Here is a 24,264-nt window from a genome sequence, read left to right as displayed (position 1 = left end):
AGCGATAGTGATGCTCATCACGATGATCACATCGCCACTTTCGGCCTTTTTGACTGTCTACATGGATGTTCGTTATACTGTGATGGACAACGGAGTCCTAGCTTACGCGAATGCCATCGGGTATGATCTATTAACAAGCAACGGTTTTTGGCAGCACGTGCATAGTACCTCTAGCCAATGCCTGTCAATCGGAAATATCGTACCTAATGGGTGAAAAGGTAATTATACGGTGTGGGATCAGAAACATCAGTGCGTCATTCCCGATCTCTACTACTCCGTACGCTGCTGCTTATTATGTGGTGTAAGGCAGAGAATAGCACGAGGACGGTACGGGGCACGCGCACAGACACTGCAATAAAAACGGCTCCATGGCCTTGCATTGCCCAGACTGTCATCTCCTCCAGCGGCCCCGGTTAAGGGGATTGGTGATGAGTGTCTCATCCGCTCTTGGTACGAGATCCACAGATGGGAGAATAGGCCGATCGTGACGCGCTACTCGCTCCTGTAACTGTATCAACCATGGGCATGAGATCATTGCTGCTCCGTGCTGCCAGCAGTCCATACAGACAGGCACAGGGAGGGCATGTAAATCGAATGATCAAGTCTTTCTCTGCGGCGCCAAGCAGAGCAGGACGGCTGTAGCCCTCCCTGGATGCAAGGCTCTGCGGGCATGTGTTTCGGGTGAACGACATGTTTTGATAATACGTGTATAACACTGGCCAGCATCGTTGTGGCTTGGGATATCCTGTGGAAGTATTACAGATAAGACCTCCATCCCTCACCTACTAGGTAATATGTGATGGGTGCGTGTAATACTCGTAGTGCCAATGTAAGTGATCGGATGATAACCCACGACTCCAGGGCTTGCCTGTATTCATGTCCGTAAACGTGCAGCCAGCGATTCATACGGGACATTTGGCAATTGATCAATCTCATCCCATCTACCTTATCCACCCAAGGTACTCCGTACATGTACCTATTACGGTATTCATCAACGAGACCGTCGTCCAGTCCAGTCTGTGGAGCGTGCTAGCGATTCGGCGCAGATGAGCGCTCAACGGCTGCAGCGGCGTTTGGGACCTGTAACCATAGCGCCTGGCACCAGTACAGTATGCATCATCAATGGAAGCCAGCATTGCCGGAGTAACATGGACAGTTGCAGATGCTCAACTCGTAGTAGTACAACACGCACCTGGTACGAGTAGGTAATCGTATTACCCGCACCGCGGTGCTTTGGAAACCAAGGCGCTGATGTTTGGCTGATTGCGCGGGATACGAGATGGAAGGGCATGGGTGGCACTGAAGCAGAATGGAATTGAAGTCTCAGTACATGCGGCCGGACTCGTACCGTGCAGGTACCTGGAGGTAGCTCAGGTTACCAGCTGGTAGCCGCCCCGTACGCGGTGCTAGCAAACCATACCAGTTGGCCCCAGAATGCCCTAAATCTGCTAGCACCACGGAGCAGTGGGGCACAATGTGTGAGAAAGGTGGTACGTAGCGTCAAATCAGCAATTGCTTTCCTGTTCCTTCTGGAGTTCCCCTGGCATCGTCTTTTTTTTCTGCGCTTGGCGTGACCAGACTGGCCGGGGCCCCTTATTTTATTTTATTTTTTTCTTTATTCCCTGAAGAAGGCATCGAGACTGTCTCATACTGTACTGTACTAAAGGTACGAGTGCCTTCCATTTTGCCTCAAGTTCGATGGCCTAATACACTGTACAAGTATGAGTAAAGTACTACTATGTACATACTACTCCCTCCGAAGGGCAACGCACTCCATGCCTTTACCGTCCCAGCTCCTGGCCGGTGATAAACGGTGGCGTTTTCTGGGGCTTGCTGCCGCTCGGCTCGACGCAGATGCTCACATGTAATTTGCGCCTGCAGGCAGATGGACTAATGCGCCTACGTCTGATTATGCTCCGTAGTTTGCTCCGTAGTGGTACTACTGTCATACTGATACGATGTTTTCATCTTGTCTCGCGTAGGGGGAGAATGGTTGACTGCCGCTGGCAAATATTACCAAGTAGGTACAGCTCTCTCAAAAGGTACTGGACCAGCTTATGAGCAGCAAACAGGGCTGTGGTACTGTACCTGTGTGCGCGGAGTCATGAGGGCGGACCACTGCCTCAACTGATGTTTGGTGCACGGAGTACTCCGTGAAATCGTACGGGACGAGTCCAAGCGTACCGAGACCGTTGTTCTGGTAATGCCTGTAGGACGGAGAACCTGTAACAGAAGGCCAGAATTTGTTCGAGAAGCCTCAAGCTACGCGACTAAAGATTCAATGGCTCCGTTTGCTGTTCTCGTACGGAGAAAGTACCTGTACTAGCCAGTCCCTGGTTGGGGGACCCCTGGCTGGTCAGATATCCGCTTTGCAGCATTGATTGCCCTGCCTGGGAGAAAGATTTCGAGACATTGTGTGGCGATCATTAGCGATGGCGAGCGAGTAGCGAAGCGCGGTTTTGCCATGTTGTGATTCGTCTCGATGGAGGTGAGTTGGCTCCCTCTTCTTCGATTAGCAGAATTATATACACGTGCCTACTAACCTCCATACTAAAATATCTTGGGAGAATCAACATACACACAGATGAAAGCAACAATTACACCGCAAACGCAGCAGCGGCAACAAGCGACGGTACAGGCAAACGCGCGCTCGCATCAGCAATCGTCAATGTTAAAATTGAACATGATGGTTGAATTGCCCTTTTCCCTAGCGCCGCAATCCATTGCACCCAGGCCAGGGACCCCCATGTCGTCGCCTGCTCCTCTAGGACAGTCGCTCCACCTCGATAGTTGGGACTCCAAACCTGCTTCAAGGGCTCCCGGCGCTCTCAGTGGCCCAGACCAGGGGCGCAATTGAACCGGCTAATGCTCGAACCCCCGTTCGTGCCAAATTGAGCATCCTGGAGTCCATGTGGCATGATGATTGGCCGCTTCATCAAGAATGAGTGAGCCTGGGACATTAAAGTGCAAGTAGGGAATACCGCGTAAGAGTACCTAAGGTAGTGTGTGCACAAGTCCAGCGTTAGTACGGAGTACATGGCCCAGTTGCCATCCATCAGATGATGGCTAGATCCAATCAATCCTTTTGTTCCTGCTGCCTTGCCGTCGGCCGCGTTGCACCGCATTGCCTTGCTGAGCTTTGCGCTTTGCGTGCATGTATAGTCGGTATGTGATGCGATGTGTGTGTGCGTTGCGGCAGAGCCAACGCCCAATAGGGATCTTGACCCGTCCGCCACTTGTCGCCTACTCCGACGACGTGAGGCTTCAAGAGCTCAACTGCTTCCTCCCATGCGGCCGCTGAAATTACCGTCATGCTCGTCCGCCTGATAGCTGCACAGTACGCGCCACTGGCCCGTGTAACTTAGCAGGTCTGCGGAGGCGCTTGATCGGGGATGCAATTAAAAACACATCATGTATCTTTGTTGATCCTGGTCAAGCCACCCTTACGAGTACCAGCACTAACTAAGTTGCTAAGCTGTGCTGCTGTGCTCTGCTGTCGGGTGCTTTTCAAATTTGTACTCGTAGGTGCAGATGCTCTAGCGGCATGTACAGGTACGCCGCGCATCAAATGGGGCTGGCTGAGAGTCGGCAGCCGTGCGCACCGTGTACAAGCGCAAAAGGAGATTCATAGTGCGAAATGGCCTCGTTTCAGCGCCTCCGCCTCGTCCATGCACTGTGCAATCCACCGGTTCGGGGCTGCTGCGCGCACTTTCCCCGTCATAACGTGACGGCACCTCGCAGCGAGCTCCCTGCTGCAGCAGCGGTGGAGCCGCTGAAGCTGGAGCTCTAGCCCCCCCAAACAGACCCTGGCGCCCTGGCCATCTCCACAGTTTCCAGGGCGGATTCAGGTACGGTGCTTCGCAAGTACATCCGCGCTCCCTTTTCTCGCGCTCGAGGCAGCACTAGTACAAGTACTTGCATGTATAGGAGCTTGGCCCCCCAAGCCCCCCTACGGCAATAGTACCTCCTTCTCGGCCATACCTTTTGGAGCATCCTCTCTCTCGCATCCTCCCCCAGCCGCTTTTGCTCCTCTCGCCCCCCCCCCAATCTCCATTTCCGTCGCGGATCTCATTTCCACGACGCCCAATTCTGCGTCTTCAACCTGCGCACCAACTCTTTCCTTGGCCATCTTCTCTTCTCTGTTTGCGATTTTTGTTCGTGTCCGCCTTGAATCGCCCGTCATTGGCATTCATCCTCGCCTAGCAGGCCGTGTTCTAGTAAGCATCTCTCTCCCTTTTTCTTGCTCGTCGTCCATTTTTCCTTTAGGGAGCCTTGCTTCCAGTTGTCCTTTTTGCGCTGCCAATAGGGCTTCTATCGACCGCGACTGCGCTTTTCGGTTCTTCTCGACGATCAGCCATCTCGTGAGCGGCACGACGCGAATCCTCTCCTTCTTAGAGCTTCTCGCCTTGGACGCCTCATCGCGTGCATCGGCGCGATTGCTCGTGCGACTCAGCAAGCGGCAGTGTTTTCTTCGACGAACCCCTGACTAACAGAATCTGCTCTCCTACAGTATCAACGTCGGCATCAGTGGCGATTCTAGACACGTAGCATACGCGAATCATTCATTTTCATCTTATTATAATTTTCTTTTTCAAGACGAATTCTATTCACACCATCCCCCACAGTCGCCAAGATGGGTTGCGGAATGTCTACGGAGGACAAGGAGGGCAAGGCCCGGAACGAGGAGATTGAGAATCAGCTCAAGCGGGATAAGATGATGCAGCGTAACGAGATCAAGATGCTACTTCTGGGTATGTACCACCATCTGACTGTGTTTGACGCAGAATATCTGCTACTCTTTCTACCACGCATGTCAAGTTCACCACCCGACTAACAATGGATTGATAGGTGCTGGTGAATCTGGAAAGTCAACCATTCTCAAGCAGATGAAGCTGATCCACGAGGGCGGCTACTCTCGCGATGAACGCGAGTCGTTCAAGGAAATCATTTTCAGCAACACCGTCCAGTCCATGCGCGTCATTCTCGAGGCCATGGAGTCTCTTGAGCTGCCCCTTGAGGACCAGCGCATGGAGTACCACGTCCAGACCATCTTCATCCAACCTGCTCAGATCGAAGGCGATGTCCTGCCCCCGGAAGTTGGCGGTGCCATCGAGGCTCTGTGGAAGGACCACGGTGTGCAGGAGTGTTTCAAGCGATCTCGCGAATATCAGCTGAACGATTCAGCCAGATAGTAAGTTCTCGTCTCTTTTCTTTTTTTTGGCCCATGCCATCAGAAGTTGCATTTCGCATGCTCACCTCCGTCACTAGCTACTTCGATAATATCGCGCGAATTGCCGCTCCCGACTACATGCCCAACGACCAGGACGTTCTCCGATCACGTGTCAAGACCACCGGTATCACCGAGACGACATTTATCATTGGTGATTTGACCTACCGAATGTTCGACGTCGGTGGCCAGCGATCTGAGCGAAAGAAGTGGATTCACTGTTTCGAGAACGTCACCACCATTCTGTTCCTGGTCGCCATCTCCGAGTACGACCAGCTGCTGTTCGAAGATGAGACCGTCAACCGAATGCAGGAAGCTCTGACGCTCTTTGACTCAATCTGCAACTCCAGATGGTTCATCAAGACGTCCATCATTCTCTTCCTCAACAAGATCGACAGATTCAAGGAGAAGCTGCCGGTCAGCCCGATGAAGAACTACTTCCCCGATTACGAGGGTGGTGATGATTATGCGGCCGCGTGTGACTACATCCTGAACCGATTCGTCAGCCTGAATCAGCACGAGACGAAGCAGATTTACACGCACTTTACTTGCGCCACAGATACCACCCAGATCCGCTTTGTCATGGCAGCAGTCAACGGTATGAGATGCTCCCTAGGGGATTTTCTTTTCTTGCAATCACAGCTAACTCTTTTTGCTCTAGATATCATTATTCAGGAGAACCTTCGTTTATGCGGTCTCATCTAGACGACTTGTCCTTTCTCTTTTCATTTTCTATTTTTGTTTTAAGACGCACGAATACCCTCAAACTCGATTACGACCGCCACCAGATGGGCCACGGAGATACGGCTCATGATCTTGATTGTACTCCTTGCGCCAGCGAGACGACAGCCAGCTCAAGGAGCTTCTTTTTTTCTGCGGGCTTCTCCTTCGCAATCTTTGACTGTCCTAGATAATGGTACTTTTTTTTCTAAAGCTAAGACTCTATGGCGAACATTCGGCATTTACAAGACTTGTGAGAGCTATTACAAGGATTGTCGGGAGATGCTGTGTATCAAAATGAAATCTTCTTTTAATTTCAAAGAAGAGGATGTGGCCAACGTCGTGAAAGAAGGAGGCCGTCAAGGGAGGGGAACGGCGTGGCAGCTCATGGGAAGAAGGGAAATTACTTACATCTGACACGATTGTGCGAATGGGCGGCGGCCATTTACTTTGTTTAATTATGAAACCACATTTTTTTTTCTCTCGGCCTGTCTCTTCATAAAAAAAAGTGTGTATCGTCATATATTCCAGCTTCCAGTTTTCTGTACTCGCATATTCATTTTTTTTTCCATCTCTTACTCTTTTCTCTAATGTTTCGCCGCCCTCTGAACATTTCTTTTTTTTCTTTTATTTATTGTCTTCCTGTTATTCATTCTTGTTTTGTTTTCTTATTTCTGAATCTGAATTCATGCGTAAAGGAATATTTGTTTCATATCGTTTGCGCGTCTTTCCCTTTTCTTTTTTCCCCGTTCTCTCTGTCTATCTCTTTGCTACTTTTATTTTCTTCTTTTCTTTCTTTTTTCTTTTTTTTTTTTTTTGCGAGGCGAGTCGAGGAGGGAAACGGACTTGGGCATGGTAGTGGGCGGGGGAGCAGTACGACTTCTTTTTTGCTTTGGTGTGGGAGAATTATAGCATGGAGGCTGGTTGTAAAATTCAAGTATTTTATGTAATGGTCATGAGTGTCTTCAATGTTGCGTTTTTCTCCTACGTGATTTTGTGGCTTTTGATATCTTAGTAATGGCTTTCCTGGTGATACGTAAGACCGTAACTGTCGTGTACTAGGTTATGTGAACCGTCAATGTCAAGCCACTACTTTGATTCGCACGATTCGTGTATCACCAGAGCATTCTTCAGAACCAATATAACGAAAAGCCAAATGGGTATTGTTCGTCCTATAAGTATCAAACTAGCAAAACTAAAAGGGGGTATATATCCTCTGAAATAGCAATCAATTTCTCAATATCTCCCTGTATGCGTAACTCATGGCCAAAGTTCATTAGTTCGTCAGCAAAATGTGAAAATGCCCAGTGTCCAGTATGTACCAAATATGAAAGAGAAAAAAAGAAGATGGGAAAACAAATAGTAGCGCAAGCCCGTGATCAAGTGGTATGCGCTCAAGGTCAAGGTGCATATGACGTCGAAATTATGAAAGATGTCGGATTGTAAATTTTCCAATGTCTCTCCCAATGTGTGATACCGAAACAATAAAACATCCAGAAAATGGCTTTTGTTCATCGGATGAAGAAGGCTGGTATGAAGCGGGCAAATTTGCTTGATGCGTGTCGCTTCTTATAGCTCTTCGATAGCCAGCCTTAAAGCTAGACGGAGCGTGGAAAAATATCTGTAGTTAATAGAGTGATCTTGCCAAAGTCAGTATTCGGAAAAAAGCAGTAAACTCGCGGCCACATACATACCTTGTTCTGATTGACAAAGCGCTGGCCAAGGCTGAGCAGCCCAAGGGGCTTTCCTGACATATGACGGTATTATTGTCTTCGTTTCTGCCCTTTCTTCTCTCTCTTCGATACCGCTGCCATGCTTAGATGTAGCAGATAATGGCATCGGCAAAGGTAGCCAACAAGAGCTCAACCCAGGACTTCGTCAGGAGGAGCATCAGCCATCGAAGCCTCAGTAGCCTGAGTGTGACTATTCTGCGCCCGCTCCCTCTCCAAGGCAGCATTCTGCTCCGCCATGCCCTCGGGAGTCCTCAGAAACTCCTCGTATTCTGCGATTCGCATGCCGAGCTCCTTAGCAGCGGCCTCGATTCGCGCAAGAAAACGGTCCCTTCGGGAGAAGGTGGCTACGTCAGTGATTGTCTGGGTAATCAACTGCTTGGTCGACTCAGACAGGCCCCAGTGCGTGATGTCTGCGGAGAGATTGAGATTCGCGTTGGGCGACGTGGACTGCGAGAGGGCAGGTTGTTGAAAAGACATGAGATTTGCCGAAGCAGCGACAGAGGCTGCGAACAAGGTCTGCGGCTGCGGATGGTTGTTCTCTGCAGGATAATTAGCATTGGATATTCATCTGATGTGATCAAGCTGATGTGTTGGGTCAGGATGGTTGGTTCGAAAAAGAAAAGAAAGAAGAAGAGACGAAAGAAAACGGCTGCCAACAGCCAACCTGCTGTGCAAATGATGGAGATGAAATTGCAACTGACCATGAAACGTGCATCTTGAGCCACTTGCGTTGAACCAGCAGTTCGTACAGCTTCCACACATCTGGCCGTCATACACAACGCACTGGGTCCAGGGTCCATGGCCCTTGTGGCAGTTCTTGCACGGTTTTGGGGCAGTCTGTCCCGTCATGTGAGCGAGCAAAGCCTCAACGTTGCTTCGACGTTCAATGTTAAGCTTCTGGTCGACGCGGCGCTGAGTGGGCTCTCGCAGCGCAACTTCAGCGGCGAGCTTCTTGCACAGCGCGCTGTCGATCTTAACCTGGTCTCCGTAGGCCGCGTAGGCCAGGTCTGCTGCAGTTCGAGCCGCCGGATCCTCAGGCGATGAATGATCAGGCATCTGGTGGTCAAGCTGAAAGTCGTCGGCTGAGCGAAGAGCGCTGAGCGACGAGTGAAGAGGCGTCATTGCACCTCCATTGGCGAGCATATTGATGGCTGTGAACTTATCGCCGGCCTCTATCGGACTCTCTTCAATGGTGTCACGCTCTGGAATAGCATCATCAAGCGTCGTGGAGTCGTGGTTGACAGTCGAGTTTGCGGCTTCTTTGGCGTATTGCTCGAGCTGTTCCTGGGCTGCAGCAGATAGAGATGATTGACGGCTGCCTCTACGAGCACCAGAGCCTGGCGCGGGCTTCGTCACTTTATTTGGGCGCGGTCGAGTGGGCATGATGGCAATTGCAAGAGGATTGAGGAATTCGATGCCCAACAGCTGAGATTCCCCGAGCCAGAAGCTCTGATGAGCGTGTAAGTGAGATGGTGATGGTGATGGATCTTGGGTTGGAGCGGCAACAGCTGGGTGCAGCTGTAGAAACCCGGCAACACGAGAGAGAGCGCTTGGGCCATTTTAGGCAGATGTGTACAGTGCAGACAAGCTTCATCCTCTATAGAGGTTGTCGGGATCTCGCACCGTGTTGAGACTCTGCCAGCACCATGCTTCAGATTCAGTTCACTTTTTGCTGACCGGCATATTGAGCCTCGCTTGTTATTCTATAGCATTGATTGTTTATTTTTGTCTCACGTGCTAGCATTGATGTTGCTAGGCTGTTCCCAGATTCCCTGGCCGCGGCCCTCAGTAATCTCCTTCCATCGCTGCGCAAACTCTCGCAGGCCCCCTTCTCCTGCAAGACTGGCATCGACAACCTCCTTAGGCAGCTTGTGAGCAGAGTATTGTGGTGAGCTAAAGTTGTATGCCTCTGGGTCGTTCTTCCTGACGATGCGGACTTCTGGCTGCCGGTCTGGGCTATACTCGGCACCTGCATCGTCATCCGTCTCATCTGCCGTTGTCTCCCCTCCACTTCCATCTGCCGTCTGGTCCTCAGAAACAGATCCGTACAAGGGATTCTCAACTTCCATAGTGATAAGCTCCTCCCACGAGAACAGCAGGCTGTCCGTGCTTGGGGCCCATGGGTTGATGTCCATGAGTCTCACCTTTCCAAGCCCATCCTCAGCAAAGGTGTTTCCGGGTACATAAATGTCAAAAACAAAGGAAGAGTCGGGAAACGTCAGTCTCAGCTTCTGTCGGAAGAAGGTCCTAATTTTCTTCCACAGCTGTCCCTGAAGCCTTTCCAGGAAATCATAGTGATTGAGATCCCGTTGTGTTATTCCAATGAGCGATCGGTGCTTGACGAAACACCTGAATTCCAATGCAACATGAGGCGTGAAGAACGGTCGAAGGACAAGAACCGGCGTAAACGGTCTCATTGGCGGAGCATCTGTGCAGTCATCGAATGCATGAAGAAGATCATGCGAGATGAAAGAAGACGACTTCAAGAGAAGATAAATGTCGTTTGGGGTTGTGCATTTGAGAGTGTTTTGGTGCGGTGATATCCATTTGGCATCCTTTGGAGAAGACCAGTTAAGCTTTGGCGCAACAGAGCCGCCCAGTTCGGCAATTTTTTGTTTAATTAGTTCGTGTATCTCCGGGAAGCGCTTGTTTGGTGGAAGTATTTCCTCCTCTTCCTCGTCCTCATCGTCGGAAGAGTCGTATGGAGAGATTCGGGGGTGAGTAGCGGCAGAGCTTGACCATTCTGCCTCCTCTGGCTCATTGGCCTCGTCGTCGTCTGCGAGGATGATGCCGTCTTCATGGAGATATGATATAAACGCTGGCGATAGAGGGATTATCCGCGACTTTAGGCATGAGCTCCGGTATTTAGGGAACCATGCTTCGTATGAACAATTTTGGATATGGTCCCTGGTGATAGGTGGAAAGACGACTGGCGTCTCGCCGTCTCTGGGGAGGCTCTCAGGGAGGTGTGGCATCTTGACAAAAAAAATGTCCAGTACAGAGGACTGAGCGTTCTGAGAGAGAGCTGGGAGGGAAGATGCTAATAGATAAAATGTCTATAAGGCTATGTAGACAGGCTAAATGGATTTAATCAAGAGGTTGACTCATATGGTGATATCCTGCACTTAATAATGCAGGGTAAGAAAATGGCAGAGGGGCACAATTTGCCCCTCCGTTATCGAGTTCTGCCGCGACTTTTCACTTTTATCAGCGGGAAGCTTTCACCGCCTAGCGCTATTCTCCATTCGTAGCGCCTCGGGCTGCTAGCCGCAGTGGACTTCCCAGCAGTATGGACGCTAGAGCCGCTAATGATGACAGTTGCCTGCAGCTTCGGCAAAGAACCTTGAAATTTGAACCTTGACGCGACGCAATTCCCAAGCTTCAACAGCAAGCTATCATTATAACGTTACGAATACGCAGGAAACATGTCTGATAATGTCGGCCTCTCGACGCCACGAGGCAGTGGAACCTCCGGCTACGTCCAGCGGAACCTCGCCCAGGTCAGGCCGCGTGATTACGGCGCGCCGTATCCCAAAGATCGAGACAGCATGCGACACAGGCAGCGACAACCGGACAAGGCAATTCTCGAGCACGACCGAAAGAGAGAGATCGAGGTCAAAGTATTCGACTTGAGAGACCAGCTTGAGGAAGAAGAGTAAGTGATTTCCTGGATGAACATGCACGTGGCAGCGATCATAACCATCTGATAGGGTTGATGAAGAGGAGATTGATCGCCGTTGCGACGAACTACGAAAGAAACTACTTGCAGAGATGAATTCAAAAAATAAGGCCAACGCACCGAGGAGGGCTTTCAAAGAGCATCAAGTGCACGAGATGGCCGACGCGAAGATCAAAGAGAGTGAGCGTCTCAGGAGAGCCCTGAAGATTAGCTCTGACTATGAGGAGGGAGGACACTGGAAGAAACAAGAGGAGAGATTGCAGGAGGCACTGGCAAAGAAGGAAGAGGAGGAGAAGGACTGATTTGCCCACCCGGCGCTAGCCATCACTTTTTGATTTGAGAAAGCGATATGCTGGGCTTTATCTGTCGATCCACCGCCGGCGTTAGGCGACCAAGCGGCGGATTGCCTCGAGACGACGGATTTGACCCTTGCAGAAACGGACTGAATGCCGTATGCCAGTCCTCACAACCTCTCAAATCCTCCTGCCTGCCTGGCGATTTATAGTGGAGGATGGGCCTCATGCACCTGGGAAAGGAGATTGCGACGTTGTTAGTCGGGATGGTGGATTGTGTTTTCTTCTATTATGAATGAGAGTTGCATCAGCGGGATTTGGCATCTGGTGTTGGGCACGAGACGTGCCTTCTGGTTGATAATATGACCCGAAATGGACGGCATTACTGGTTTGGGACTCATTAGTTGGGCAACATTGGAGTTTTTGGCGTTTAATGGCAAGGTGAATCTATCGAGAGCCTTTTCTTTTCAGTCATGCAATTGGTATCTTTGCGAGAGAGATGACAGAATAATGCTCAAGGACTTGTTTAGGATATCAAGCAAATTTCTGCCATGTTTCTTTGGAGAACTGCTACTTGGCTGAGGGACTCTAATTACATTCTTGGACCTTAAAGCAAGACACTACAAAGATTCTATCCTCCCATACAGATCATATTCGTTGCAAGTGACATTTAGTGGCGGCAAACTGCCTAAAGTGGTCAACTGTGGCGCACTGTGAAGCTTCAGCCACATATGCCATGCCAGCGACGTAATTCTACATGTAACAGATCATCTTCCTGTCGCAAAACCCACCACCAGTCACTACAAGTTATTCTCACAACGACCATGGCAATACTTCCCAACCTACCTGCTGGAGAATCGCCGAGTCTATCTCCGGTAGAGCTTGCGCAACTCCTCTCCCGGTTAAAGCAGTCTGTGCTGCATCCGAGCCCCGAACGCGAACGAAGGCTGCGCAACAGCGAGTTTGAGAGGACGAGGGTCGAGGCTGTGAGACTGGAACAAGATGTGGCGACTGTTTCCTGTCGCTAACTGTTTGGCATAGAACCTTCAATATGCGCGAGCGGCGCTTACGAAGCTAGAGCAGACGATACCTGGAAGGAGGGCGGATACGCAGGGCGATCTCACAGCACAGAAGGAAACACTGGACCTGCTGTTTGACCGGCTGGAGGATCTAAGAAAAGTACTTATACAAGGGCCTCTCCCGGGAATACATAAAGCAGGGCTAACGTCATTCTAGGTGGCTGTGGAAGAAGACGACTCATCCGAAGGCGAAGACCTTCTGGGAGACATCATACAAACGCCGAGCGAGAGCCAGGATTCGAGACGGTCGTCGAATGCGCCAGCAGGAGAAGGCTACTTCAAAGATGAAATACTAGATACAGAGCCTCCTGAGCTCCCGACACAAGCTGAACCCATTCCTGAGCCACCTGCAACGACTGCGACGACTACAACTTCTGCACCCACCGAGACTGGTACCAGCGAAGCCCTCCCTACGCAAACGACACAAACGACCCAAACGTTACGCGCCCGTCCCTCTGCCCCATCACCGACTCCCTCAGCCCACAGCACAGCTCGTGCGGCACTATTCGCCAACCGCCGCAAACCCGCCAGTCCACAAGCCTCGACAGCCACAGCAGAAGCCATCCTAGACCAACAGCGCGCAGAGCAGGATGCCATCTCGGACTCTATTCTCAAGATGGCAAGTGCTCTGAAAGAGAGCTCTAAGAGCTTCTCGGCAACCCTTGAAGAGGATAAGAATATACTTGGCTCCGCTGGGGCCAGTATGGAGAAGTCGGAGCAAAGTATGGAGGCGGCGCAGGGTCGGATGGGATCTCTCAAGAGGATGACTGAAGGCAAGGGCTGGTGGGGGAGGATGATGCTGTACGCGTGGGTGTATGGATTGATGGTGTCGTTGATATTGCTGGTGTTTGTGTTTCCAAAGCTGAGATTCTGAGAGGGCTGGGTTTGAATGATGTATCATGACGGGATTGGTTGTTACGATAACTGTACAGCATAGGCGAAAGCGCTGATATTTCTTGGTTTCGATGTAATACTAAGCGACTAAACTAGCTTTTCATGCAAATCTTTTTGCCCCCAAAGACTTCCGTATACCTGTGGCCATCTGGAGTATACATTAAAATGATATGGCCAAGCATTTCTCTTATGTGAGATCTGACATTAGCTCATACTTTCTTGTATAGCTAGAGTCCGAGTATCCTCTCTTCTTAAAGAGTTACTCAGATGGTGCGAGTGGCACATCCACATCCATGGTTGCAAGAACGTCGGACTCCTGAGATGCTGCCTGTTCATCTGCTTCGCCTTCATCTCCCGAGGTATCCATTTCTGCAACACTAACGTTGGCATCCGCTTCTGAAGACATCTCGGAATCCGCTTCGACAACTCCATCATTGTGAGTAACGCCTCCACAATCTCCAACATCGATGATGGTGCTTTGCGGTTCAGTTGCTACGGTCTCCTCTTTGACTTGAGTATCCTCAACTGGAGGCCAAGGTAATCCTCTCAACTGGGCGTTGATTTCCAGACAATACTCGTAACAGAATCGAAGACGGCGACCAACAGGTTTTCCTCCTGTCTATACTCATTTCCTTTAGCCTCCATCGTATAATTAGACGCGTACAAAGTACTACTCTTCAAGTAATAAATAATAAAAATATGAAACTAAATCAACTTACTGGTGGCGAGTACTGAAAGAAAGAACTCGGCATGGTCTTCTGCCCAATCACACGATCCTGCCATTCAATCCCCGTCTTGATGCGGAAAAACTCCATGAAGAGATCCATTTCGTGACGCCAGGGGCCTGAGCAGGGGCTTGGGCGGTGGAAGCTGGGCTGGCTGTCTCCTTTCTTCTTCATGAACTTTGCGGTGAACCAGTAGAGATGGGGCTTTGCATTAGATTCCCAGAGCTGCAATGACTTTTGTGTTAGTGAGTAATTCGACGATAGTTTGTGTGCTGGTGATGTCTTACGTAGAGGGTGTAGCGCTGTCCCAACTCGCCTGTTTCATTGTCATCGCGATTAAGATCAATCTGATACGAGAAGAACGTTCGATCACTGTAAATATGGAAAAAGTCTGTGTCATATCACAATCAGCTGAGGAAGTTGACGTAGAGAGGCGTACATATCTTACTCGTGTTGACGGCCCTCTCGCCTTCTCTCTTCCCTCTTTCAATCCGAGCTTGTTCTCGCTTCGCCGCATTTTGCTTGGCGAGGATATTCCTCATAGAATATTCTCGCTCTGGCTGTCTCTTTTCATTCACGGCGGAGATTTCGAACCAGTCACAGTGGACAATGTGCTGTCGCTTCCCGCGGGCAAGGGCCTCTTTGACTGTATACTCAGTTAGAGATAGTGATATTAGAGTACATGTAAAGAAAGTGCGAAAATTGGGCCAAGAAAAACAAAAGGGGGAAGAAAAGGTACTTCTTGGAAGTTTTCTGTCGAATTGTTCTCGGGTACAGAGGAGATGCGTAACTTGCTCGTCGAATTCTTCTGTGAAGGTGCCTTTGCGGATGGTGGTCCATTGACGGAGGCTGTCGACGGTTAGTTGGCCGGGTAGAGGACCTGCCGTGGCGATGACGAGGTTTTTGAATATTCGGCGGGGCATTGCTGTGAGTTGTTGGTGAAGGAAGAGACGAGGCTGATGGGGAATGAAAGGAAGATGAAGAGATATTGGAGGTGGATGGTTGATGTTGTAGAGTATTGAGAGATTAAGTTCTAGGTAGTAAGTTGAAATAGATTGGAGGTATCAAGTTCTATAGTTGATAAAATTGTAAGAGTATGGTGCACTACGAAGCGGTGTTGGTGGTGTGGTTGTTAATGGGCTCAAGACAACTTACACACGAGGTTGGAGCTGCCTGGTGGTGAGTGGACAGATGCCACCGGAATCAGCCGCGGCATCGACAACAGTCTCCTCGAACAGGCTGGAAGTTACTTGGATTAAGTGATAGGCAGGCACAAAATGGTTCTAGATAACGTATCAATACTGATGTAGTAGATGGCAAAAGACTACATTGAGTTGGCAAGTTAAATTCTACCTCTGGATCTATCTATCCATATCTCATGGTGAAACCATCGGCATCTCTCGTTTATTGCCCATCTACCTAATTGCTTTCCCAGCATTGACAAAGGCGTTGATTTTGGCCAAGCTTTGTTTACCATCCTCCTCAACACCGCTGCTTACATCCACTCCAATTACCTGGCTGCTGAACTCTCCCAGGGCGTTGACAGCTTCTGCAACGTTTTCAGGGTTGAGTCCTCCAGCCAGGAAGATTCTCAGGTCTGGGTCTTTTTGAAGCACCTCCTTTACACTTGAAACATCCAACAGCTTTCCGGACCCAGCGCCAGAGTCCAAGAGAGGAACAACGTGGTATCCTCGGAGACCGACAGCAGGGTGGTTGGGCTTGAAGCAGCGGATGACTGGCACGGGAATCGCCTTGGCCCATTCAATCGGTTCCTCGCCGTGAAGTTGAACAAGGTCTAGGTTGTAAAGCCTCTGCTTTTCCAAAACTTCGCTCAGGGGTTGATTCTGGAAGATGCCCACTACCTGTGTACGTGAGGTCTTGAGATTTCTTGATGTGAGAGAAAAGAAATCTGTAGCACCTGATGCGGCAATTGACAATATGCCAGGGGTTTCTGACGACTTGGAGGATGAATGAACCGCCTCTGAAATGGCCAGGGCAGCTTCGTGGGTAGCAGCTCGCTTCGCTCCGGGGACAAAGTTGACGCCGATGAAGTCTGCACCCGCCTTGACTGCTTCTAACGCGGCCTCAGCTGTTCGTACGCCGCAGATTTTGACGTGCAGTTTCTCGGGCGAGTTGTTTTTGGGAGCCGGTTTGCTTCCGGAGCACAGTTCACTGATGAAGGTTGTCGCATCTGGGGCTTTCATAATGGCCTCGCCTACAAGGACAGCATTGATTCCATCTCTCTTGCAGTCAAGCACGTCTTGATGCTTGTTGATACCGCTCAATGCGCAAATGATGGTAGTGTCGGGTACCATGCTTCGCAGCCGACCCGTTGTGTTGATGTCAACCTCAAATGTCTCGAGGTTTCGGTTGTTGACACCAATCACCTTGGCACCAAGCTTAACTGCTATCGTCATTTCGTCTGCGTTTTGAACTTCCACCAGGGGCTCCATCCCGAGGGATAGTGAGTACTTGTACAAGCGCTCTAGTAGTTCGACCTCGAGCATCTTGACGATCAACAATACTGTGTCTGCTCCAGCTAGCCTCGCCTCAAGAATTTGGTACTCCTCAAAGATGAACTCTTTCCGAAGGATTGCTGGTCTGTTTGGCATGCCATCCAAAACCTGGCGGACAGCTCTCAAATCTTCAATGCTGCCCTTGAACCACTCGGGTTCTGTCAGGACAGATATCACGCTCGCACCAGCGAGCGCATATTTACGTGCCTGAACAGGAGCCTGAACTTCTAGCGCGAAGATGCCCTTGGATGGGGAGCCGCGCTTAATCTCTGCCATGAGGGCCACGTCAAAAGGGGACTGCTTTAGCCGGCTAACGAATGGTACTAGGGGGGGAGCAGCATTAAGGTCGTATGCGGCTTGAAGGTCGCTCATTCGCTGAGATGGAATCTCCTTCTGCTTAGCTACAGCAGCCTTTCGGTTGGCATAGATAGTCTGGAGGATGTTGTTCTTCTGCGGCTTAGGCGCAGCAGAGCTGGCGCTTGTCGCTGACGTGGCCTTTTGAAGTCGTGCATTCTCTTCCCAGGTACCGCCCTGCATGTGGAGGAAGTTTCTAATCATGACACGGCCCTCGGCAGTGAGGATACTCTCCGGGTGAAACTGCACGCCCTCAACTACATACTTCTTGTGACGAACTCCCTGGATGATGCCAGCCGAGCCATCTGGCTTAGCCACCCAAGCAGTCACTTCAAGGCACTCAGGCAGAGTGAGATGAGTGCCAGCAAGGGAGTGGTACCGGGTTACAGGAAGGCCTTGAGTCAAACTGGCAAAGACGCCTTTGGCATCGTGGGTCAATGGAGAAGTCTTTCCGTGTAGCCACTCTCCAGCGGAAGAGACTTCGCCGCCATAGACGTCAAACATACACTGCCTGTTCACAATTGTAAGTAACATGAATGGTTATAATTCAGGCAATGGTTATAAGAAACTCACAAGCCCATGCAGACCCCCAGGACCGGGATCTTGCCGGCAAAGTGACGAATTGCATCTCGACTGACACCAGAATCAGTCTGGGGATGACCGGGACCGGGGCTGATGATGAGCTGAGTTGGGTTAAGCTTGATCAGCTCATCCACAGTGATCTTGTCATTTCGGAACACGTGGACTGTGGCACCCTCAAGAACGAGGTACTGGTAGATGTTCCAGGTAAATGAGTCGTAGTTGTCAATGAGGATGAGGTTGGAAGCTGTGGCCACTGGAGGGGACGGATCCGGCTGATGCGGCGAGTGATCGATAATATCGAGCGAAGGCATCTTGAAAAAGCCGCAGACACGGCGATGAGGAGAAAATAATATGGGAAACGCAGTCAGCAGAAGAAAGAAAGTTTCGCCCTCGAGGTGAGAAGAATGAGAATGCCACTGCTCTGCGATTCTCTTGATATGTATGAGTCAGCTTCACTAACACCAAGAATTTCTTGTGGCGCTACTAACTTTGGGCATTTCTATGCCACCTGGTAGTGCCTCTCTCTGCCCAAGTGCCGATAAAGCGCCGATCCTGACATGTAACTTTGTACATACTACTTTACCCCGTACAGTACGGATTAATCACCACTGCTGAATATCCACACTGTAAGGCCTGGCCAACGGCTCAACTTCGGGTTCCTGGGAGCTTCACCAAAAAAGTCAACATGCAGCTGTTGTTGATGCTACCGTCTAGAATCTAGTCCCCAAGTTTCTGCCAAAAGCGCGTCAGACGTGGATTTTCAACGCCCTCGCACCAACAGGCTCAAGGTGATGCGGCGAGCGTCTCTGCCGCCTTATTGACATTCGTGGCAATGGCGCCGGTGTCGGACAGCAATTATTTTCCCTCCGTGGGACAGTGCCTCTCTGGGGAGAAAGTGCTTCTGTGAGTACAGGTCGCATGCATTTTAACGACGGCGGACACAACTAATCACATCATCAAGGCCTTGGAAGCTGGTCGCCACAGCTCTTTCGGATGGCACTGGAAAACGGCAGACGAGCTCTGCCATCACCAAATTCTTCGACGACGACTATGTCCGCGGACTTCTAAGCGAACCCTCGACCGCGTTTGCGCCGCCTGACGAGGCTACGAGCAAGAGCTTCGAGACCAAGATCGCACCAATTAACGTCACCTCGGCCTCGACTGAGCGATACGATATAAACCAATTCAAGGATGATGCGAAATGGCTTAGCAACAACGCAAAAGTCAACCTGGTGGCCGCTCTACGGGTCGTCATCATCGAGTACCAATCCCGTTCTTCAAGCCATCTTTTGGGCCCTCTGTCATCCCATGATGCCGCCAATCTTCAAGAGGCTGCGGGTTTACAAAATGGCCAAGGAGCAGCATTTTTATCGGATTTGGGAGCATCGGCCGCGTTGGATGCCGATGAGATATCAGCAGAGTTCGACAAGCAGGATGCGAGGAGGCGTCGCTTGTTTGATACCTTTTTGACGGAACGTCGCTTCTTTATCATGGCTGCGGATTATGCCACGTCCATCAAGCTGTATCAGCGTTTGCCCATTTTCGCTCCTGGAGACGATAGCATTGCCGATCTATACAAGTTGAAGATGTCCGCTCAACCGCGTGATGAGATGGAGGCGATGCTACCGGCCTACTTGGATGTCGTGTCCAGCTGCATGAGCGGGATCGAGGCTGGTATGAGATCATTCACGGATGATGCCTTGCTGCTCAACGATGAAGTGGAAATAGAATGGCTACGTAGCCTCTTGACCGAGATCGTTCACAGCTTGTCTGTGGTCCTCCAGCTGGTGGACTGCTATGGTAGCGATTTCCCTCCGTCCTCCGCTATTAACCAGTGGTTTTCATTGATGGAAATCTATGGCTTCTTCGATTCAATACAGCCAGTATGTGCTTTCTAGCCCCCCGCCACTCTGTATTCGCTAACCACAAAACAGATCAACCAATCCACTGCTGAATTGATTATGCCGATGAAGGCCCTGTCTTCAGCCATCTCTATTGGCCTGCTCAAGCCAGCACGGGCACTCGCATATCTATCTGATCGAGACGAGGACCCAGCACAAGCTGACGATGTGTATGACTCGTATTTGCTTTCACCAGATGTCCTAGAGCAGGTTCATAAGAGCATCCTGGACGCGGCCGGCCTAGACTCTGAGACTGCTTGCCCTGTCATCTTCACATGGTCCTTTCTTCTCCACCGACTCAACGTATCCTACCAAACCAGAACCGACAAGCGGGACAACTTGATACAGCAAAGCGCCCGTGAAAAATTCGAAACCCGAAGTGTAATGCGTACACCCACTCGGCGAAACTCAGCCGGGAGCATCTACTCCATTGAGTCTTCGAAATTTGATGGATTTCTTGAGAACTCGTCCAGCCCTAGGGATATGCAGGTCGTTGAGCAACTTGCAGCGGTCGCCACAGCCCAAGGCAGGGTCTTTGATATCATGTCAAACATGACTCAAACTCTGGGCCCATCTGTGGGCGGCAGCATGTCGCCCCTGATTAGCTCGCGCCTTCGTGTCGTATTCCTAGAGCTATTGAAGGTTTCGTATCCGTTTGTTGGATATCAGTCAGACTCTGTGAGCTGTCTGCACTCCCTTCTTTCTCCTGGCCGAGGTTACTGGGAGTTATCCGCATCGGAGAATATGCCCATCGCCCAGGACATCCTTGGATCTATGCTACGGGATGATGTGGCTATGGATTTCTTTTTCCAGCAAGCCCTTGATCGATATCCTTACGAATTCCTTCCTTTCATCACTCTCTGTGGCATGCTCTGTACTGCATCACAGCAGACCCAGGACGATAGGACAGACATAATTCTCGAGCTGCTACGCAAGACTCCTACAATCACATTTACACTACCAGATACGTTTCAAGGATACGAGCTGGTTCAAGAAGATGAAAACACGAACTCTTTCTGCCTTTTGGAGGAGGTTCCTCTGATCTCTTTATCATCCTCTTGGAGCCGGAGGTACATTGAGGATGACGCTTACAGAATACCTGTGGGCACCTACGGACGATTTATTACAGATACCGGCCGTGTTGTCTTGATGGAATACCCCCATTCAACCTTGTCGTTGCTTGGACGGCGATTGGAGATCAGCCTTTCCCAAGAAGGCTATCGTTGCGAACTGGGAATGTTGCAACCAGAAGAGACAGCCGAAGTTATTTCGTTGTTAGCCTCACTACTTCGGATGGAGCAGCTGAAGGTAACGAGGCAGCGTGATAACAAGGTGTTGTTCCATTATGATAACGACCTGCTATCCGAGACGAGTGTACACATTAGTGCTGGGAAAGATATCATCACAGTTGTGTGCGAAACGATGGACTATTATATGCAGGATGAGCTGGCCATGACTGAAGATACGGCCGTGAGCGTTCTTACTGCATGTGTCAAGTTTTTGCATGCTGTTCTACAAGTTCAGCCTAGCAGAGTCTGGTCATACCTCGCAAGGACAGAGCTGTTGAATTCCGAATCAAGAGCCGGCAAACTCACCAAGATCACGGGCAGCCTCGACCTGGTCTCAGAGAGATTTGAGTTCCTCTCGTCTTCGCTGTCACTGTTTTCCTCACTTATCGACACCGTCATGTCTTCCGCCGTCCAACGTCGGGCTGAAAACAAGCCCATGAGTCGTCAGCAGACAGAATCGAATCCTTGGATTGGGACTGCCGAGAAGGTGCTCTCCAACGTTAGCTTCTCGATTGCACAGACGTCTGTTGATGTGTTCGAAAACACGTCGACGTGGATGTTTGACTCAGAAACCAGTAGGACATCGCTGCTGCAGACAGTCGTTCCCATTCTCAACAAGATTGTCATTTACACCTATAGCATGGGTGATTCTCCGAGGTCTGAAAATCTCACGTCTTGTCTTCGACCTGCCGCATCCCACATCATTGACTGCTTCTTATCGCCATCGAGTGGGAGCCTGCGATTCCAACCTCTTCTTTTCTCATTCATATCTGCCCTCACAAGAACAGATTCAACCCTATATCCCGATAGAACCCAAGCCGTGAGAAGCGAAGTCACGTCAGTGCTTGACTTTTCAACAACTCTTCTGCGGGTTGCAAATTACCTTGAACGTCCTTCGACTTTAGTTGAGACGTACCTATTCAAAACTTCCACGCTATCAGCCCGCCTTTGCGCAGTATCAGATCACTTCCGTGGGCCAGCGTTGTCGTTGCTGGAGGCGCTCGTCATCAATGCCGCTCAGTCCACCAGCGAACCACCCTCTCTTCTAGGATACCTCGGCCCGCAAATTTCCAAATCTTTCCTCCACATTCTGGCAGCCATTGGTCAACCCTTTGCTCTGCCGGAAGAAGTGAAGACGACTTGGAGATTCTTTTCGTCGATACTAAAAAATCGACAACAGTGGATGTCAAACTGCCTTCTCACGGGGCAAACGCCACGGGAGGCAATGAAGAAGGATGCTAAGAAGAATGAAACGTCTGCGGATTCTGTTTTTGCAGCGGCATTATCTAAACTCAAAATTTTGAAGGATCTAGAGACTGGAGAAGCCCTCGTGGTTTTAGATTTCGTTACATCCGCGCAGAATTACTGGCCTTGGACGGTGTTTACTCTCCAAAAAGACACAGCCTACATGGATGGGCTGCGAGCCTATGTGCGTGGTTTGAAGCCCTCTCACCAAACTATCAAGTCAGACGTCGTGCTAGCCAGCAATCAGGCGAGAATTGCTGCATACATTGCGGAGACATTCGCGATGCAGCTCTACCATTCACGTCATCTGGGCAATGCAGACACATTCACCAAGGGACTAACCAATGACCTGGACTACTACCTTCGTGACGGTGTTGAGGTAGCAAGCTACAACAAGTCTCTGCACAACAACTTTGCAAAGAATTTTTCCAATAAATATTTCGGATGCCCTTTGGACAACTTCAAGCGTACCATGCTGAGTCCAAGGGAGTTGGGCGAGAATTATTACTATGACTTGGATCGTGCCGATGAAATTTTGCGATTTGACCCTGGATGGCAAGGAAAGAAGGGGGCTGGATTCCTGAACGAGATGAAGCTGGCAAACACCAACCTGTCTTTGGTCGATGCCCAAATCGTAAGTGCTACTTTTTCTGATTCTATGCATGCAAGCGTGTTGCTAACTTTTCAAGGCTCTCTTCCATGCATGGGAACTTTTGTTGCTTGAATTAAGCACATGTTTCCCTGAGAGCGATGCTACCAAAAAGCACATGATGCAAGTTGCCCAGCAGTGTCTGAATGCCAATCAGTTGACCCCTGGTCCCGAGAGCATCTTCCTCAAAATCGTCGACGCAAGAGCCGACCTGGCTCTCATTCTGGTTCAGCGTTTGGCCAAGTCCACTCTTGCGATTCCTGATATCAATCAGCTACTGGAGACTTTGGTTGGCACGATCAATAGTGTTGATGAACCCTTTGAATCCCAGTCTCTTGCCTATTACCGCACCCTCCTGAAGGCGCTATTTGTCACGCTGCGGGCATATCAAGCGGCATCTAGCAAGCTGGCGGCGAGTTCACAGGCAGATCTTGAGGGATCTATGGTGACTGTCACACAAACCATTCTCAACATACTAGACACCGTGGTAGCACAGGGATTCCGGGCGTTGGTTAGCTTGATCCATGATAAGGAGACAGACGTCTTCCCAGAGGATCTTGCTCTCCTTACGGCAATCATGCAGGCTTGCCTAAGCGTTCCCAATATTGAACAATCTCAGACTCAAATATTGAACATCATTGCAACACACGACGCCACGCATGCAGCAACGTCACTGTATTCATGGGCTGACAAGCTCGGTGATCATGGCGATCCCGTCTATGGCGAGCTCAGCATCTTGTTCTTACTGGAGCTCTCAACTCTTCCGTTGTTGGCAGAGCAGCTTGCATGTGACGGAGTCCTAGGTGCTATCCTGTCTGCCAACCTCACCAAATTTATGCTAAGGACCAACGTCTCACCGTATGCGGATGCGCCAATTGCACAGCGGTGCTACGGGATATGGGTTAAAGGGATGCTTCCACTCATGCTGAATCTGCTGACTGCTCTTGGAGCAACAGTTGCCCCGGAAATCACATATGTTCTGAACCAATTCCCGCATCTGTTGCAAGCCAGCGTGGAACGATTTGAAGCGCCTGGGGCCAGTCGAACCAAAGAAAAATCTACGCAGTACCTAACGCTTCTTGGCACCTCGGAGATTCACTCTTTGGCACTCCTCACGCGTGTGCTTGCGGCTCTTCGGATGAACAATAGCAGAGACATCCCCGCGGTCGAATGGGATGCGACGGGGCTTCTTGAGAATGTAGACTACTGGCTCTCCAGCAGACGTCTTTTGAAAGAGCGGCTACTGCCTCTGGGGCAGCGAGAGATGGAATGGAGAGGAAGAAAATTGGCAGGGGATTGTGATAATTTGCTGGAGGAGAAGGTGGTGGTACAGCTAGAGACGGTACGGGACGTGCTCAGCGATGAATTTGAAGGTTGA

At 50.3% G+C, this 24,264-nt stretch overlaps 8 protein-coding genes across 8 annotated transcripts; 4 read left to right on the top strand and 4 right to left on the bottom strand.

Annotated features, from left to right (window-relative positions):
- Positions 1 to 4,633: 4,633 nt before the first annotated feature.
- Positions 4,634 to 5,932, top strand: tgaA (guanine nucleotide-binding protein, alpha-1 subunit; the record flags this gene model as incomplete). The annotated part of the gene is made up of 4 exons (XM_014097523.1): positions 4,634 to 4,751; positions 4,849 to 5,191; positions 5,269 to 5,825; positions 5,889 to 5,932. 4 exons carry the CDS (start codon positions 4,634 to 4,636, stop codon positions 5,930 to 5,932), a joined length of 1,062 nt encoding a protein of 353 aa, XP_013952998.1.
- A 1,877-nt stretch (positions 5,933 to 7,809) lies between these two features.
- Positions 7,810 to 8,802, bottom strand: TRIVIDRAFT_57649 (uncharacterized protein; the record flags this gene model as incomplete). Its single annotated transcript, XM_014097522.1, has 2 exons — positions 7,810 to 8,219; positions 8,382 to 8,802. 2 exons carry the CDS (start codon positions 8,800 to 8,802, stop codon positions 7,810 to 7,812), a joined length of 831 nt encoding a protein of 276 aa, XP_013952997.1.
- A 608-nt stretch (positions 8,803 to 9,410) lies between these two features.
- Positions 9,411 to 10,655, bottom strand: TRIVIDRAFT_43666 (uncharacterized protein; the record flags this gene model as incomplete). The annotated part of the gene is made up of 1 exon (XM_014097521.1): positions 9,411 to 10,655. One exon carries the CDS (start codon positions 10,653 to 10,655, stop codon positions 9,411 to 9,413), a length of 1,245 nt encoding a protein of 414 aa, XP_013952996.1.
- A 450-nt stretch (positions 10,656 to 11,105) lies between these two features.
- Positions 11,106 to 11,640, top strand: TRIVIDRAFT_131223 (uncharacterized protein; the record flags this gene model as incomplete). Its single annotated transcript, XM_014097520.1, has 2 exons — positions 11,106 to 11,335; positions 11,391 to 11,640. Coding segments are annotated over 2 exons (480 nt in total), but the record flags the coding sequence as incomplete, so codon positions are not given.
- Positions 11,641 to 12,476: 836 nt separating this feature from the next.
- TRIVIDRAFT_16278 (uncharacterized protein) lies at positions 12,477 to 13,605 on the top strand (the record flags this gene model as incomplete). The annotated part of the gene is made up of 3 exons (XM_014097382.2): positions 12,477 to 12,638; positions 12,694 to 12,831; positions 12,889 to 13,605. The coding sequence occupies 3 exons, from the start codon at positions 12,477 to 12,479 to the stop codon at positions 13,603 to 13,605; spliced, it is 1,017 nt and encodes a 338-aa protein (XP_013952857.1).
- Positions 13,606 to 14,109: 504 nt separating this feature from the next.
- Positions 14,110 to 15,273, bottom strand: TRIVIDRAFT_4468 (uncharacterized protein; the record flags this gene model as incomplete). The annotated part of the gene is made up of 5 exons (XM_014097378.1): positions 14,110 to 14,240; positions 14,341 to 14,575; positions 14,638 to 14,741; positions 14,799 to 14,996; positions 15,090 to 15,273. Coding segments are annotated over 5 exons (852 nt in total), but the record flags the coding sequence as incomplete, so codon positions are not given.
- A 492-nt stretch (positions 15,274 to 15,765) lies between these two features.
- Positions 15,766 to 18,113, bottom strand: TRIVIDRAFT_43682 (uncharacterized protein; the record flags this gene model as incomplete). The annotated part of the gene is made up of 2 exons (XM_014097519.1): positions 15,766 to 17,731; positions 17,794 to 18,113. The coding sequence occupies 2 exons, from the start codon at positions 18,111 to 18,113 to the stop codon at positions 15,766 to 15,768; spliced, it is 2,286 nt and encodes a 761-aa protein (XP_013952994.1).
- A 521-nt stretch (positions 18,114 to 18,634) lies between these two features.
- TRIVIDRAFT_43563 (uncharacterized protein) lies at positions 18,635 to 24,264 on the top strand (the record flags this gene model as incomplete). The annotated part of the gene is made up of 4 exons (XM_014097518.1): positions 18,635 to 18,705; positions 18,764 to 19,685; positions 19,737 to 22,871; positions 22,927 to 24,264. The coding sequence occupies 4 exons, from the start codon at positions 18,635 to 18,637 to the stop codon at positions 24,262 to 24,264; spliced, it is 5,466 nt and encodes a 1,821-aa protein (XP_013952993.1).

Source organism: Trichoderma virens (assembly GCF_000170995.1).
Source record: "Trichoderma virens Gv29-8 chromosome Unknown TRIVIscaffold_85, whole genome shotgun sequence".
Lineage (NCBI taxonomy): Eukaryota > Fungi > Ascomycota > Sordariomycetes > Hypocreales > Hypocreaceae > Trichoderma > Trichoderma virens.
This window is presented reverse-complemented; position numbering and strand designations above follow the sequence as displayed.